Raw genomic sequence first — 16,760 nt, forward strand, 5'->3', positions numbered from 1 at the left:
ATTAACATCCTTTTTAATTTTGCCATTTTTAACAATTTCCATTTAAGAGTACTTGGTCAGAAGTCATATTTGTTGAAAGTAGCTCCCTTGTAGGATTAGGGTTATGACCAGAGTCCCTGTGCTCAGCTTGCAAAGGATGTACTCTACCGTGGAGTGTGGATATGTATCATTTGAAGTGTACTTTCTGCTCAAAGGGAAGAGATAGGATGCTGGATGCATTATACTTGAATCAAAAATCTTTTGGCAAGCATCTCTGGACACAGAGTAATCAATATCTAATAAATGTGATGGTACAACAGGTTATATTTAAATCTCTAATAACAAAGATGGATTTCAGGTTTAAATGTACAATGACTTTCCATTCCCTTAAAATATGTGTGAGATGTTCTAGAGATTACAGTTACATAACCTGGGGCTGTTTTGATAAACCTTCAAAAAACTCCATTCTCCAATATTGTGGGTTTTGGCTCAGTCTATCAGCACACCTGACAAACTTCCTCAGTTGCTACCAGCCTCCTGCCAGGCAGGAATGATGTACAGAACTGAAAGCCTAGAAGCATCCCTAATAAACTGAAGCCAGTCTTTGAAGTGGTTAATTGATGGACATTTTGTAGAACTCCAGGAAATACTTACCATGGTCCTTACAGTTGTGATGTTCAACTTCGAGTGTGTTTCTTGGCTGCAGGTTTTGTGGTTGTGGATGCTGAATCTTCACCATTGCATATTCCCGGTCCAGGATGAACCTGTCGGGTCAGAAGATGAGTCACTGCAGCTGCTTTCTTGCTTAGGGTGGGTTACTCGAGAGCAGCCATTGAGTAAATAGAGCAGGAGCCAAGAGGCTGCCCCAACAGCAGCCAGTGATAAACTTGTTAGGGCACAGTGACCTCCAACAGTTTCTGGAAACTGATGGTGCAGTTAGGCTAGTTCCCTCAGGTGACCTTTGACCAGGTTGCTGTCAGCACCTGTGAGAATCTGATTAGCTCACTTGTAAGCTCTTTCTGTAGCCAGCTATTTCAGCTCATGTATGTGCCTTGTCTGTTTGCAGTTCTGTTTGTATTTTGTGATGTGAGACCACTGATCAGCCCGTCATGAGCCTACCAGTCATCCTAATGATTCTGGTATAAAAAGAGTATAAAACCACCAAGCTTATGGAAAGCAGGAAAGTGAACTCATTGGAGTTCAGCTTCTGAAGTCAATGAAAACAAATGAATATTTAGATTTTTTTCTTTTCATCTCTGTAGAACCTGGGGCCCAGCTGAGTATCAGAATAAATGTAATTTCCACAAGCCAAGCACATTTATAACTTTCCTCAGAGGGACAAGGCTTGTGGACAAAGGTTACATTGTAGTTGATCTGATGTAGCTGGGAGAGGCAGATGAGTGTTTAGGCAGATGAGTGTTTTTCAGGGTAATGCAGTAAGGCCAAGTGATTTGGCAGATGCCGAGAGCAGATCCATGCAGTACAGAAGTTTTGCTTTTATAATCTTTCACTTAGTGCATCCCTGTAGTTTGCAGATGCACTCCAGAAGGCCACCAGTTGAGGTTTTTTTCTTTCCTTTAGAGAAAGCCTGGCCCAGGACCCCCCATGAATGCTGTGACCCTATTCCCTCATGCACCTAAGTCGAGTCATGATGACCTTTGTTCCCTGCTCACCTGAGCTCCAAAGCTTGCTTGTCCTCTCCTCCCAGGGCTGCTGCTTGCTGTGACCAGAGTCTTCCTGCTTCCCTGACTGAGTCCAGGTTTGCTTCAGAGCTTGCCTTAGATGATGAGCACCACAGGCTTTTAGTTTAACCTCTTTGGAGCACACCAAGGAAGTAATTGCTTCAACCAAGAAGTCATTGCTTTTGAAGTACAAAATCTTCTAGATTAATGGAAATCCAGAAATGCAGCAGCCAAATCAGGGTTGATCGGGTTGGAGCATCTCTTTCTTCTCTTTCTCGAACTTTTAGTCTGAGGAGAAGCGTGGCCCCAGAAATGCCCCCTTTTAAAACACAAGAGTCCCTTTTTTCATAGTCTGGCTTGCTAAATTCCTTATGTTGGCTTCCGTGTGGGGTGCTGGTCAACAGTTTGCCATAGGTTGCAGATCTGATGGATTTTTCTTCAAAGAAGTGCCACCAAAGCTGTGGGGACTGCAACGGACAGGTTTGCCTTGGCCAAGCTGAGATGTGCTCAGCACATAACACAAAGCAGAGTTACAGGCATTCTCCACCACATTACATCATGTGCACCTATGTAAACAAAGAAGAGGTATGATGAGCAAAGTAAATAGGCAACATAATGCAAGGGAATACCATAGTTGTGAAATTTTGTATTCTTCTGCTGAACGAAGGCAGCCTTGTGATGCATTCTGCCAGGTCAGGCAGCTGTGCTGGAAGAGCTGTCACAGTGCCTTGCTCTGTGTGATTGATCCTGGTGGAAACATGATTTAGCAAAGAGATAGAGGTAGTAATAAAAGAGATGAGCACTGAGAACAAGTAGATGCCTGATGATTTCTACTTTATCTGGTTTTTATCTTTAACATTCCGTGTGCATTGGGGACAATGGAAACTGATGTAGGATGACAAAGAATAAAGAAAAAGCTTTTCTCAATTTTATTTTCCATTCAGAAATTCACAGCAGAGAATCATGTGTCTCCAAATATTACGTATGTTCTGCTCAAATATACCAGCTAACAGAAGTCACGGAGATGGCTTTTTGAAAGAGCTGTTTGAAGGAAACTCAAGATACCAGAGCAGAACCTGGCAGGCTTTGTGTTAGCAGATAAAAAGTTGTCAAAATTATGTAATGAACAGCATGAAAAGGAGAACTGAGTGGTGTGAACAGCAGATCACTGAGACTGATGGGTTGGCTGGAAGAAGCAGAAACAAAATTTAAGAAGTGTATAAAAATGAGTGAGGTCATTGCGAAAGAAAACAAACCCACATGTGCTCAGAACAAACAGGAGATCTGAGGTAATTAGTGCATGATGTAAGGGCCTTGGGACTTGAAAGAGAGCAAGGAGAGAAATTGTACCCAGTGCAGTGGAGCAACTCCTCTAAATCAGAAGCAGAAAACAGCAGCTCAGGCTGGGCCCTTGCCAGCCGTTCACAGGCATGCTGACGGATGGAGGCTGGAAGGCTTTTCCAGATTGGTAGTAGCTGCAACCAGATGCTGCAGTCACAGAGTGCTTCAGGGCTAATTGTATTACTTTTATGGTTTTTGACAGGCATGCTAACAGCTGTATTTCTGAGCTTTCTGGGGAAGCAAAGGACAGGGCAGGAAGTGGAGCTGGTAGTTAATCCATAAAGCCATCCTCTGAGAAAGGAGCCTTGAAAGATTTATCCCCAGGGCTGGCAAACAGGAGCGCTCTGGCCAGGTCTGGTGGATTTGGCAAAAAAAAGGTCAAATGACTAATCTCAGTCCATGTATGGATACTCAGTTTGTAAAGCAAGGTGAGCTGGAGAGAAAACTGCTGGAGGGACTTCTGTTGTCGTGTTTGTTCATTCAGCCAGAGGAAGATGAGTGGCTGCCTGGGTGAACTGTCTTGTGTTCATCACCCCATGATGTCCTTTTCTACAAAATGCTTTTGTTTTTAATAAGTACTACTCAGCTTTGTGAGAATTACCTGGAAATCCCATTGACTACCTGAAGAAGATGACTATCACAGGGACAGATTTGGTGGGGTACTGAGGTTCCCTCCCTGCCTAGACAGTGAGGGGAGCTTGGGCAGCCAGCACTAGTCAGGCGGGACCATGGACTTTTTCTGCAAAGAAGTGGCAGCTTTATGCTTGAGGTGCCCCTGTAGACACACAAGAGGAGGAAAAGCCTTGACAGTAGCAGTGAATGTTAGTCACTGCAGGCAATAAACACAGACTGCCCATCTCGTGCTTCTCCATCCCTCAGCTATTTTCGCAGAGCTGCTTTTAACCGTGGAGAAGACAAGGAGACTTAAAGAACAGAGAGTATGTCATGTAGTTCTGGTGTGAATCTAACATCTTATCAGAAATAAAGTCATCTGTGGCTTGATGGGAATGAGAACACCAGTTATGCCCTGCAGCATCAAGTAGCTTTAATCATGGCACCACCCTGAATGTTTTGGGACTGAGTCTCTGTGTTCATTAATGTGGTCCAGGCTTTTCCACTCAGCCGTATGTGTGTTGTGTGTACATCCATCTGTCCACTGGAGAAGCTGCTGCTGCAAGTCTTCTTGGGACCAAGGGGAAGGGATTAAACACCAACTCTCGCAAAAGTGGATCACTGCTGCTGCACTTCCCTGTCTGCAGGATCAGGCTGCAGGGGGCGTAGGGCAGACCCCCCAGGGACTCAGGTGGTGGGCAGACCTCTTTCTGGGGTCACCTCAGGCAGAGGTGACAAGAGGTGATGCTTTCTCCAGCTGCCTGAGATGCGCTGCTGCTGGTGAGAGACCTTGATCACACTGGACGTCTGGGTGGCTCTTGTTGTGCATTAGTTTTGGTGACATTGTGGCTGAGGCTGCCCAGAGGGGTCTGCCCTGTTGTGGGCAGACCAGGCAGCAAGGGGAGGCCTGCAGCCTGGGAGTTGGCACCGACACCCTGTCAGAGCTGCTCCACAGCAACAGGCATGGGGACCTGGGGTGAGGGCTCGGTTCCCTGTAGCCCAATGCTGCCTAGCTTTTAGGGCTGCGTAGACTGCATAGACTGAAACTTGCTGCAAAGACCTCCAGCTCCAACAACTCTCTACTTGTAGATTGAAAAATACTAAAATGTTTCAAACTGCATTTGTCTAACTTCTCATAAACAATCATTGCTATAGTTGCAGTTTAAGCTGATTTGCTAATCCCAGCACAATGTTGTGGGCCCAGCTGAAATATTTGTGCTTACATTTGTGTTTGATCAATATGGAGGTTTCTTTTACTTTCTTCATGAAGTTGTAGGGCAAACCCTTCCCCTCCAATTGAAAAGTCACTTGCTCATACATTTCTTCACTTCCCAAAGACACTGCCTAAAAAATTAGGGAAAAACCAACCTCACCCTCCAACTCTTCCTCTTCCCTGCAAAAAGCCTCACCAAAATGCATGGTGGCTGTTCCTGATTAGAGGAAGAGTTTTCTGCAGAAAACCTTGACTTTACATAGATAGGATATATTTAACTTTGATTTACCCAGTTCTATTTTTGAAGACAAATTGTCAGCAAAAATGTTGACTTTTGTTGAAAAGTTTGCTTTCTACTGAAAAGAAAATGAATGAAAAGTGGAGTGTTGAGTCTGAAGCTTTCCTGTTCTGGTGCCACAAGCTTTTTCCTAGGTTCACCCAAAATCCCACACGAAGTAACTGGTAGAATTTCTTTGTTGTTAACTCAAAGCCCGAACCTTCATCTAAGCTCATCTGTACGGAGGATGGCCTCCATGTGCAAACTTCATTTGCAAAATTTTGTGTCTCTGGCTCTATTGTTAATATTTTTAACTAACTTTTTTCAGAGATGTAAGAAGGCTTAATAGGTCGTAAATATGAACTACTTTGCTACCTTTTAAAATTTTTTTAAATTTCCTTCTTTTTTTTTTGGCATAGAAGGCATCAGTAGATCAGCTTTTGTCCTAAGGAACCCTGGTAATATTCTTTCCTGTTTCTATAGGGAAACACAGAGAAAATCGAAATAGGACTTACAAATTTAAGACATTTGTTTCAGATTGTCTGTGTAAATGAGTACCTAATCAAATGTAAATTCCTAAATTTTTTCTATTTCTTATTTCCTTAGTACTGTTTCTCTTGGAGCTTGCTGCTTATATTCAGTTTTTCTTGTAAGGCTGTACTGTGGCTGAACCAAGCGAACAGCTGTGTCAGACGTAAACCCCACGAAGGGCCAGAACATGTCTGTGGTTATCCTTCCAAATTTTTACAGAGGAAATATATCATTGAAAAGCTAACTGGTAATTTTATTTATCCCAACGGGGGGGCGTGGGGTGGTTTCCATTTTTTTTCCTCAATGAAGTTTGGTTGAGCTTACAGCATCTGGGATTTTGTCTTGCTTGTGTTATTTACAGAGAAAGCAGCCAGTGTAGTTTCTGATTTCCAAAAAGATTTTTGGAAAAAGTAACGTATCTGGTCTCAGTGGCCCTTATCCTAAGCCGTTGGTATAATCACTGCTGACTTATCTATTGATGCCCATTTAGTAAGTAAATGGAAATATATTTCATGTATATTTTTGGAAAACTTGGGTGAATGACTCATGAAGTTAATGTAGCACCAACTGTAATTGAGAGAGACTCTGTATAGAACTGCTTATTAGAACAGCAAGATGACAGACATGCATACAGAAGGATTTTAAAGGTCTCGTTTTGTGAGTCTTACTGCTGCAGTGCATGGTTGCATTGAGAAGGGATAGATTTGAAACACAGTGTTCTAATCCTTCCTGGTCTCAATATTTTGCTTGGACATGGAGGAATGTAAAATGAACACATGCTTGGTCCTGTAAGTTTGAATCAGCTGTCAAGCAGAAGACAGTCAAGTTGCACAGTAGGTAAAAAGTCATTACAGGAACGTGGGTAAAAAGTGCATTACTTGCTAGCCTGAGCAGTGAGAGTGGTGAGGGAAATACATCTTAGAGTCCCCCTTCTGCTATCCTTTCTCCTGGCAGTAGGTGTTTACCTTCACCAGGGAACCACTAGCAGTTAGCAATAAAAGGTAGTTAGTCCTTGGCTTTTGTCATCTATGCAGAAGCTTGTCTTTGCTCAGAGTCTTTGCTCAGGAGCTAGCAAGGCTCATTGATGGAGCTTTAAACTAGACATGACAGGGGAAGGAGACAATATAAGGTTTGCCGTTGTCAAGCTGTGGAGTGACACACCAAGGTTAGAGGGACAGAGTGCAGGCAAGGGCCCTCAGCCAGTGGATCCTGTGGTGTTCTAGCCACACTGGAGCACAGTTGCAATCTTATGCAGACAACCCAGAGGCCCCTGAGGTGCTAGAAGCCAACAGGGGAACCCTAGTGAAATATCTCAATGAAATTAAGGGGTGTTTCTCTAAGAAGGCAACATGGCTGACGCACAGCCTTTACACCAATGCCCAAAGTGTGGACAACAAACAGGAGGAGTTGGAAGCCACTGCACTGCTAGAAATCTATGACCTCATTGCCATTACTGAAACTTGATGGGACAAATCCCATGACTGAAGTGTGACTGCTGATGGCTACAGGCTGTTCAGAAGGGATAGGGGAGGAAGGAGAGGCGAAGGGGTTGCCCTCTACGTCAAGAGGTGGATTGAATGTGAAGAGCTGTTTCTGAAGAATAGCCATGAGCAGGTTGAAAGCTTATGGGTAAGAGAGACCGAGACAGTAAAGGGAACCACATGGGTGGCATTTACTACAGGTCACTCGATCAAGGGCAGCCTGTTGACAAAGGCTTCTTGGTCCAGCCACAGGAGGCATCGCACTTGCAGGCTCTCGTCCTGCTGGAAGACTTCAACCACCTTCCCATCTGCTGGGAAAGTAGTACGGTGAGCTGTAGGCAATCCAGTAGACTCCTGGAGTGCTTTGAGAATAATTTTTCAGACCAAGTAATAGACAGGGCCACCAGAGGGGATGTGATACTACACCTGCTGGTCACCAAGTGATAAGAGCCATCAAGACTGGAGGCAGCCTGGGCTACAGTGATTGCACACTGGTGAATTTCACAGTCCTGAGGGGTATGGGCCAGGAGAAATGTCAAGTCAGAACCATGAACTTTAGGAAAACAAACTTCCAGGTTGTCAAGGAGTTAGTCAATAGGACCCCTTTGTAAGCTGTTCTGAGGGACAAGAGAGCAGAAGAGATCTGGCAGATCTTTAAGGATGCTTTCTGTAGAGCACAAGAACTAGCGTTCCCCAGCAGGAAAAGTTCAGGCAAGGAAGAGACCAGCATGGCTGAGTCAGGACCTGCTGTTCAAACTAATGGGAAAGAAAGAAATCCACAGGCAATGGAAGCAGGGACAGGTGTCCTGAGAAGAGTGTAGGGATGCAACCCAGTTGTGTAAGGATGGGATAAGGAAGGCCAAGGGAAAGCTGCAGCTGAACTTGAGAAGGGTCACAAAGAGTAACAAGAAGGGCTTCTATAGGAGTGTCAGCCAGAAAAGGAAGGTCAAAGAAAGTGTTTACCCCCTCGATAAGCAAGGCTGGCAAACTGGTAACAAGGACGAGCAGGCTGAGGTACTCAACAATTTTTTGTCTCAACCTTCACTGGCAACCTCTCTTCCTACACTTCTCGAGTGGATAGACTGTAAAACGGGGCTGGGGGAGCCAGGCCTTTCCCACTATAAAGAGAATCAGCTTTGTGACCACGTGAGGAATCTGAGCATATGTGATGAGATGCATCCCAGAGTCCTGAGGGAATTAGCTGATGTTGTTGCCAAGCTGCTCTCCATGATATTCAAAAAATCATGGCAATTACAAAATGGAAAAGAAAGTGCAGCCTTCCTGTATTTGCATAGCCCCTTACTTAGGGGTGCATCTACTCCCTGAGCAAGTAATTGCCAAAAATTGCATGCTCGTGTTTCTGTGTCATCAGGCTTTTCCTAGAGTTTTGTGACTACCTCTGATTTGCTCTCCTGTGATTTTAAAGAGTAACCCTCTCTTGATAACTCCTGAATGACTGCTATAAATTAAGTGCCATAGGAGTTTTCAGGAGGACTGTGGCATGCTGCAAAATGGAGCTGCACATTATGTTTTTAATGAGATTTCAGGCTACAGCACTGTGCATTCATCAAATTCTTCATAGACTGGTAAATAACCTTCTGTTACTCCCAAAAACAAGTGTGGAAAGTTGTCTGCTTCTTTACTCGGAGGAACCCTCTCTTGGCATTGATTTGCTCTCACAATTGCTCTATGTCAGTCCATGTGGTCTGCATTGTGAGACCTTCCTTTCTACAGCTACCACACGTCGTTGCTATTACTGAAATACAGTTTAGGATAAAGGCCATTTAGTCAATGTCAGCATTCATTCGGAAGAAGTTTAACGTTAGCAAAGCATTTAAACTTACCCACGAAGCTCTCCATCAGTCCTCACATTGATTTCAGTGGAGCCAATTACACATTTAAACTTTCAAAAGATGCTAAAATGATTAGGTTGGGGGTGAGAGCACCTCAATTAAAGAGAGAATTCTTTGTTCTCATGTCTGTGGGGAATCAGACAAAGTGAGAGCAAGTGTATAGCACACAGAGAACACAGAGTCAAGTTTACAGTAACATAATCATCACTACTGGAAATTGTAAGAGGTTTTCTTTTAAACCACTATTTTTGTAGAAGAACCTTAGTCTACTTATAATTAAGTCTTAAAACCAAGGAGCCATTTAAGCTTCATAGCTGGCAATTTGAGGTCTTCCTGTGAATATATTTTCCTATATCAACACTAATTTATTCTGGAAAAAAAAAAAAAGAAAAAAGTTTATTATTATAAGAACGATCTATTTCCTATGGGGTTTTTCTTGAAGTGCAGACAAAAATAGGGCTTAAATCTAAACTGAAATTGCCGGCATGGATTCTGAATTGTAGGTTTTTTTGTAAAATGATTCAAATTCAGACTAGTCAAAAAATGTAAATTCTTCATCTGAACGGGATATTGCCACTTACATCAATTTAAAAAAATGTGGAAGAAGCATTCAACTTCTGATGGAGCCTTGGTGAATTTCCTCTATCTTCCTGTGAAAAAATGTGCATACCTTGAGCTGGCATATGCCAGCAAATAAATGCTGTAAGTGCTAACTTTTGTGAACTAACTGGATATCTGCATGCAAGTGGAGGTTTTATGGACTCACATTTATGTAGTGGCAGATTAAGTATTTGGCATGGACATTAGGGACCTATTTTTAAGTATTCCTCTGTTTATTTTTCTTTCAAATGCTGCTGCAGTAACAAGTTACTTGTACTTAACCAGTGATTTCGTATCTTTCACCAACAGACTAAAACCAGAGAGTAGATATAAAGAGAAATTATAAGAGACAGAAAAAATTTCCATTCCCTAAAAAGGGAAGGGAAACAAATTGCACATTTCTCTGTTTGCATGGCCTCTTATACTGATTAGCGCTGCAGCTACCTCCTAGCAATCATTTATCTTACATGTGTTAAACAAAAGGTACAGTACAAATGGGTTACTATGCGCTGCGCCTGCAGGTGAGAGAGAGAGCAGATGCAGGGTGGATGCTGTAATATGAACTTCCCAAAGAATCAGGTGTTGACAGAGTGGCTGTCTGCTCCTGGCATCTTCCCAGGAGTGTATGGGAGAGGACTTTGGGAAACTCATAGAGCAGATCTGTACCTGCTCTTTGCCTTGAGGGGGTGGTGACTGTTCATGAGGCTGATTTTTTTTCCCATCAAAGAGAATACTTTTGAAAAGGCAACAGGGGAGTTCCTGGGAAGCAACCTCAGGGTGGCTTGGGCTTGGAGGGTTGAGACAGGGTTTGGGAGGGCAGAGTGTACCTCAAAGACAAGCAATGCATTTAACATCAGTGCAACTGCTGAAGTTTCCAAGTTACACAGGTATTTGCATACACATATAAACTGAGACAAGCTCCATGGTCAAGTAAGATGAGATTAAAGAAAAGGAAACATATTCCCTGAACATTTTAAAGTGTCTGTGTCAAGAGTTGACTTGGCACAGTCTCTGACAGCACTTATGACTCGTGCTTGCAAGCTTGTCTGTTGAGAATAAGTATCAGAAATGGAATTTGTCTAATATACATTGACACTAGGTGAGAAGGATCATTTTCCTGATTGTGTATGGGACAGTGTCTCAGACACGGGTGTCCTATCTTGTTTTGGTTTTTGTTTTGTGGTGTTTGGGATTTTAAATTTATTTTTATTTTACAATTTTCTTTCTCCCTGTTTCACTTGTTTCTGGCAATGCATTTCAGGTTTCTGTGACTTCTGTATTCCATTTTACTCTTCTAATCTTGGTTTTGATGTCTTAGTAAAGCCTCCAGGACCAGGCTTCTGTTTTCCTGTAATTTGTTTACTGTTGCCTCCTTTTTCTACATGTTGTTTCTTTTGCACTTTTTAGGCCTCCTTGTGCATTTTTAGCTTGGAGTTGGACTTGATGATCCTTGTCCCTTCCAACTCATAAAATTCTGTGGTTCTGTGATTTCTTTCTTTTTTGTAGAGAAGGTTGTGTTTTAGGCCGAGCTCCAGAGAGTAATTTTGAAATAATCTGGTTGGGAATGCTGATACATTTAAATGTTGCTTTACATTTAGCTCTTTCTTCAATCAGCAGCCTTGTACACATTAATATTACTACATAAAAGTGTCTTTCTAATTTTAATGTTTGAAACCAAAAGTGCTTTGGAAGTTTTTAGCTGCAATGTCTTGTTTTATGTATTGTTTTAAAATTTAAATTAAATTAAAAAGCTTTGATCCATAAAACAACTAAATATTCCTGCAAAATATTTCTGCATGTGTAAATTATCTATCAACAGCTATCAGTTACGGAGGGTGTTACTTACTTAATAATCTGCTTTGTGCTGATACATCATCTTCCTTTTAAGATTTCCAATAGTTTAAAAATTGTGATTAAAACCACTCTGACACACAGGAAGTCATGTTTGTGTGAGTACAGTAGGATATCAAGAGGTTAAATGACTTACGAGATGAGTGGCAGTCTCAGTCTCCTGACCTAGCCCCGGAACTCCCATTCCTTTCTAAATAAGTACTTTTTCCAGGGATGCAAAAGAAAAGCCTTTGACATTTATTATTCTGATGTGTGTGTGTTCTCAGGACATTACATTTCTGTGGATACATCTTACGAGGGTGAGAAAGCAATGCTGTACAGCCCAGATCTGTACTCCGAGGAGTGGAGCTGTGTCAGACTGATTTATCAGATAGCAACGACTTTAGAGACTTCACCTGATCCCACCAGGCTCAACTTGTACCTGAGGCAGGAAGGAGAAAGTTTTGATCGTTTGCTGTGGTCAGCCAAGGAGCCCTCAGACAGCTGGCTCATAGCTAGCTTAGATTTAATGAACAGCACAAAGAAGTATAAGGTAAGCCCAATTTCAGTAGATGCCACAGACTTTCTGGTGCATATGTTGGAGTGTACAGACTTCTTTTTTGACTTATTCAAACTATTTTGAGCCCTGTTCTTCGCTTTCATCTCTAAGGCTGGCGGCACATCAGTCAGTTGACCCCTCTGTCCCCAGCACTCATGAGCAGGGCTGGCATGAGGCTGTGTTCTGACCAGCGAAGGTGTGGAGCAGCTCCGGGGGATGCACAGCTGGCTGAGCCCTACAGTGAGGATGCTTCACCTCCTGGCATCTCTGTGGAGCGACTGGTGCCATGTAGCAGATATTGGACCTCTGCAGTCCTGGACCTGCAGCTGCACTCACTCATTCCTGCCCACTGTGCCTTTCAGGAAAGAGTCAATTGCTGACTGGAGAGTATTTCTACCCCAAAATCACTCACAATAATATCTTGCGTAACCACAGCTGAGGAATATGGAATTCATTACTCTTAAATGAAGTGTGGGAATTTTTTGCCTTGTCTCATTGTCCTTCAGTGTGTCTTCTGCGCACAAGGAAGAGCATTGTCTCTGTCTTTAATGCATTCTGCCAAGCTCTTTCAGCAAAACCACCTCTCCTGACTTTAAGGATGATGAACCCCCCACATGTATTTAATTCATTCTCCTGTTTATCCTGTTTAAATATTCAGGATAATGACACCCTAAAATTTACAGCTTGTTTTATATTTTACAGCTTGTACTGGAAGGTGAAATGGGACAAGATAAATCTGCCAGTATAGCAATTTTTGAAATCAAAATAACTCCTGGATATTGTATGGGTAAGTACTCTCTGTTCAACCCCTATATTCTCTGCATAAAAAAGAAAAAAGCCTTGTTGGCAGTTATAAAGCTGGATTAAAGGTCTGGGTTTAGAGAAAAGGCAATAGCTTTTTCCTTATTGACTGCCATATTCAGTATAGATGATTTTTAAGGTAAGGTTACACACACTAATAAGTGGGAGTTTTTTTCACTTGTCTCTGTGATATACATATACATATCACATAAAATAATTAATTCCAAAGTTATTTATTGTCCAAGCAGGAATAAGGGTTATTTTTTAAAAAAACTTTGCACTGCTGCAAATACTAGATGTAACAGTTGCAATATTATTTCTGCTCTCTGCCTGCTCGTGCTTCCTTACAGTGACATCTTACAGGCTGCAGAGCCAAAACTCTGTTGATATTTATGCTTTCTGCTATTTCCTCAGGACATTTGCCAAAAACTGCTAATGAAGTTCAAAAATTTCAGTGTCTAGGAAGCTGAGAGACCTTTGCATTTCTGGGGAGGTCTGGCGAATTGTCACAATTCTTTGGCTTTGTGAAGGAAACAAAGCAGTTGCATTACTGTTATGAAATACTAATCCTGTGTTGTTTCTAGCTATCCCTGATTTACAAGTGAAAGTTCCGCTCTAAGCATTTAATACCATGAAGTGGTATATTTTAAATCTGCTTTATTTGGTTCTAAATTACAGCAGTCCTATATTGACAAATAATGGAAAAGCAGATTAGTCCAAAGATGATGGAAATGGATATTTTATCAAAAAATGATCAAAAATGGGGGCTAAGTTTGCTTCTGTTTATTATGAGCTCATAAGTGCTGTGTCTGGTTTTATAAATATGGGCATTATCTGCACTGCCATATGTGAAGTGAGGGCAGTGCTTAGCAATTTGCTCTTACCATTTCTGTAATGAAAAGGTATGCACACAGCTGATGGTGTCTGCAATTGCAGAATGTGACTTTGAAGAAAATCATCTTTGTGGTTTCGTGAACCGCTGGAATCCCAATGTCAACTGGTTTGTTGGTGGAGGGAACATTCGCAATTCTCAGTCTATCCTGCCCAAAGACCACACACTTAACAGTGCACTGGGTAAGCAACAAATGTAGAGCAAAAATATAGTGGAAAAATCTGAGTCTGTGATTCATGTATGACTCTTATTCTGTGAGCTATTATTATGTGACTTCTTTCTTTTCTCCCAGCATTGCAGGGGGTGGGGTGGTAAGAATGATTCAGGAGATAAAAAAGGGATTAGAAAAAGTTTGGGGTATTTGCAGGTGTTCACACAAAATTTCATGTAAGTTTTATAATAAGGTTGTTTTGCTCTTTGCTGGGATTCAAAGGTACTCAAAGTAAGAATAAAATTTTGAAGGAAGAGGGGGAAAATTCACTCTTCTGTGTATTTTAAAAGTATGGACCACACTAAATTTTAGATTCTTGTACATCTGGCAGGGGTTTTCTTTCCCATGGCTATTGAGAAAGTTGGAAAACTTAGGGATTGAAACATGCTTGGAAACTCTCTGGTTAAATTGCACAGTTTAGGAGTTTTGTTTCTTTCAGTCAAATGTGGTGCTGTTAGTACAGCTCCTCAGAGGCAGAATGCTGTAAAAACTTACAGGAATTTTGGCACTTGCCTTGTGTGAAATCCTTGTCCTGGACACATTGCTGAGAGGAGAGCTTTTTACATAGCCATGAAGAAGGATTGGGGGATAACTTTCCCTTCGCACAAAGTACCACAGCAGGTGATGATCAGGACACCTGGCTGCTGCAACACACTGTGTGTCTCAGACAGTGTGATGCTTGTGACTGTGCAAGGAATGGCATCATGAAAAGCAGGGTTGCTCCTCTTTCCTTAACTCATGCCGCTGTGCCTTTTTATTTATTTCACAATTGTGTGAGTTGAGTACAGAGTGTAACTCTGTCCCTGCATCACCTCACAGCACCTAAATGGTGGTAGAATGTTGATGGAAGTTAAACTCACCACAACTTCAACAACAGACAGTGGGTCAACCTATTAAATGTGTACTGTGACAGGAAATGCTGCCAACTGGGAGAGATCTGTTTTCTTGTAGCCACAGCATTTCTATTTCACACCAAACCCTCACTGCTGACCATTGACTGAGAAGGCCACAGGAAGCCTAAAGTCAAGAAAGAGCCTTCTATTTTGCAAGAATTGGACTATGGAGGTGCATCAGCCAGGGAGATAATAGCTAAGCTATGAAATGTGCTAAAACTGTTGAGCAAAAGTGAAGCTGAGAGCTTCTCAGGCAAGTATCACTTAAGTCACCGCTCCCCTGGCAGTGGGCAAGCTAGAGGAGACCCACGGCCAAGAAAGCCCTTTCACCTCCTTTCACCAGAGTGAAGTGAGAAGTGACATCTACAGCTTTGAGAACACTATAAGCTGATTATCTTAGTGATGCCCATACAAACCTAATGGCACAGTTTGCAGTGTCCATGCTGAAGTACTCTGCCAGTTTGACACTTCATTTTCCTCTGAGTTTTCTAGTTGTGAAGAACCATTTTTTGGTTGATCATATACTGTTTGGTGCTGTGTTTCTGGGAGTGTAGAAGAAGAAAAACTAGAGATGCACAGCATGTTTGTGAACATGAATGTGACCTGTTTAAATTGAGATTGCTCTTCCAAAATCAAAGTCTTAGAAGCTGTACCCTTTGAAAATCCTGCAGGTCATATTGGCTGTTGAGGGGGAGGGAGTCTACTTGTGTAATGCACTTTTCTGTTTATTGATGTCTCCCAAAAGTCGTCTTTAAGGTTTTACAAAAAAACCTCCAGTCTATTCAGTAAAGATAAACATGTATAAACCAAATCCTAGATAGACCAAGCAGAATTATACAAGCAGTGAAATGTGCAGATTAAAGGTTATTTGCCAATTAATTAGATATATTAAAAGAACTGCTGTGTAAAATGTGAGAAAACACATGACTTATAATCTTGATCATTTACTTCGGTTGCCTCAGTAAAGGTTGCACTTGAAAAAAGATTAAGTACTGTACTGAGGTGTTGGTAGGCAGACAATTTACACAATTGTTACACGTTTTTTCATTTATGAATGGCTCCCAAAATTTAGAGTTATTGCTTTTCAGATATAAATATAAATATTTATTTATAATAATAACAAATATTTAAGAAAGAGCTGAGACTGACTATTTTGCCAGTGGTACCTTAACCAAACAACTTTGGCTTGTACATAGGAGGAAAGGAGAAAAAAAAATCTTTTAGAATTACTAAAACTTACTAGAAAGCAATCATTGTTGCCAGGCCATAGCCTAAGCCATATGTTTAGTCCCTGTTCATCTCCTGATACTGAGAGATACTATGAGATACTGTGACTTATACCAAGTTTCTTTCCTACTCATAGGCCATTACATGTACGTGGACTCTGTTTATGTCAAACATTTTCAGGAAGTGGCCCAGCTGATCTCGCCAAAGACAACGGCCCCAATGTCTGGATGCTTATCTTTTTATTATCAACTTAAGCAGGAGAGCAGCATTGTTTTTACTGTTTACTTGAGAGACGTGAGTGGTTTTTATGAAGAGATCTGGAAAACAGACACTGGTCTGAGTACAGACTGGGCACTGGCAGAAGTTGACTTCAATGCGCCGTACCCCATGGAGGTAAAGCAATCCTGCCTGTACAGGCCAGCTGTGATTTCCAGGTTGCCTCAGATATGAGTGCCAACTCAGGCTAAGCCAGGAACATGGCAGTGACCATCCAGTATCCGAAAAATGGTTATAAAGATGCTGGTGATCTGTGGTTTTCTTTGCCCTTTGCATAAGGGTCAAGGAGAGATCACTTTCCATACTTGTGCTTGATTTTGAAGTCAGGTGTTGTGGTGCTTGATCAGAATACCTTGGGAGGTTGTAGAGTCCTACTAATGTGAGGTTTTTCAGTTGTGACTGAATAATTCTCTCAGTCCCATATTTCTGTGACTCCATGATCCATTTTTGAGGATGCTGAGTATCATAAAATAATGCCCTGAAGAAGACAATTTTTACATTA

The 16,760-nt window shown here is 41.9% G+C and overlaps 1 protein-coding gene and 1 long non-coding RNA gene across 8 annotated transcripts in view; one reads left to right on the forward strand and one right to left on the reverse strand.

The window, feature by feature from the left end:
• The window catches only part of MAMDC2 (MAM domain containing 2), a 56,977-nt gene that overhangs the window by 16,920 nt on the left and 23,297 nt on the right, over nucleotides 1-16,760 (forward strand). The window contains exons 3-6 of the mRNA XM_027709429.1: nucleotides 11,687-11,952; nucleotides 12,661-12,745; nucleotides 13,696-13,833; nucleotides 16,119-16,375. Coding sequence (XP_027565230.1) covers nucleotides 11,687-11,952; nucleotides 12,661-12,745; nucleotides 13,696-13,833; nucleotides 16,119-16,375 — 746 coding nt within the window. The remainder of the gene's footprint in view (nucleotides 1-11,686; nucleotides 11,953-12,660; nucleotides 12,746-13,695; nucleotides 13,834-16,118; nucleotides 16,376-16,760) is intronic.
• The window catches only part of LOC113981819, a 48,453-nt gene that overhangs the window by 3,293 nt on the left and 28,400 nt on the right, over nucleotides 1-16,760 (reverse strand). For 2 of the 7 annotated variants that reach the window (XR_003538545.1, XR_003538542.1), the window contains exon 4: nucleotides 1,653-2,227. The exons of 2 other annotated variants lie outside the window; for them this stretch is intronic. This is a non-coding gene — a long non-coding RNA (uncharacterized LOC113981819). Of the gene's footprint in view, nucleotides 1-633; nucleotides 744-1,652; nucleotides 2,228-8,582; nucleotides 8,873-16,445; nucleotides 16,737-16,760 lie in introns of those variants that run through there. 3 more of the 7 variants (XR_003538541.1, XR_003538549.1, XR_003538540.1) reach the window with 3 other exon arrangements.

The sequence above is a fragment of the Neopelma chrysocephalum genome, unplaced genomic scaffold (genome assembly GCF_003984885.1).
Source record: "Neopelma chrysocephalum unplaced genomic scaffold, ASM398488v2 Primary Assembly neopelma1_96778, whole genome shotgun sequence".
Lineage (NCBI taxonomy): Eukaryota > Metazoa > Chordata > Aves > Passeriformes > Pipridae > Neopelma > Neopelma chrysocephalum.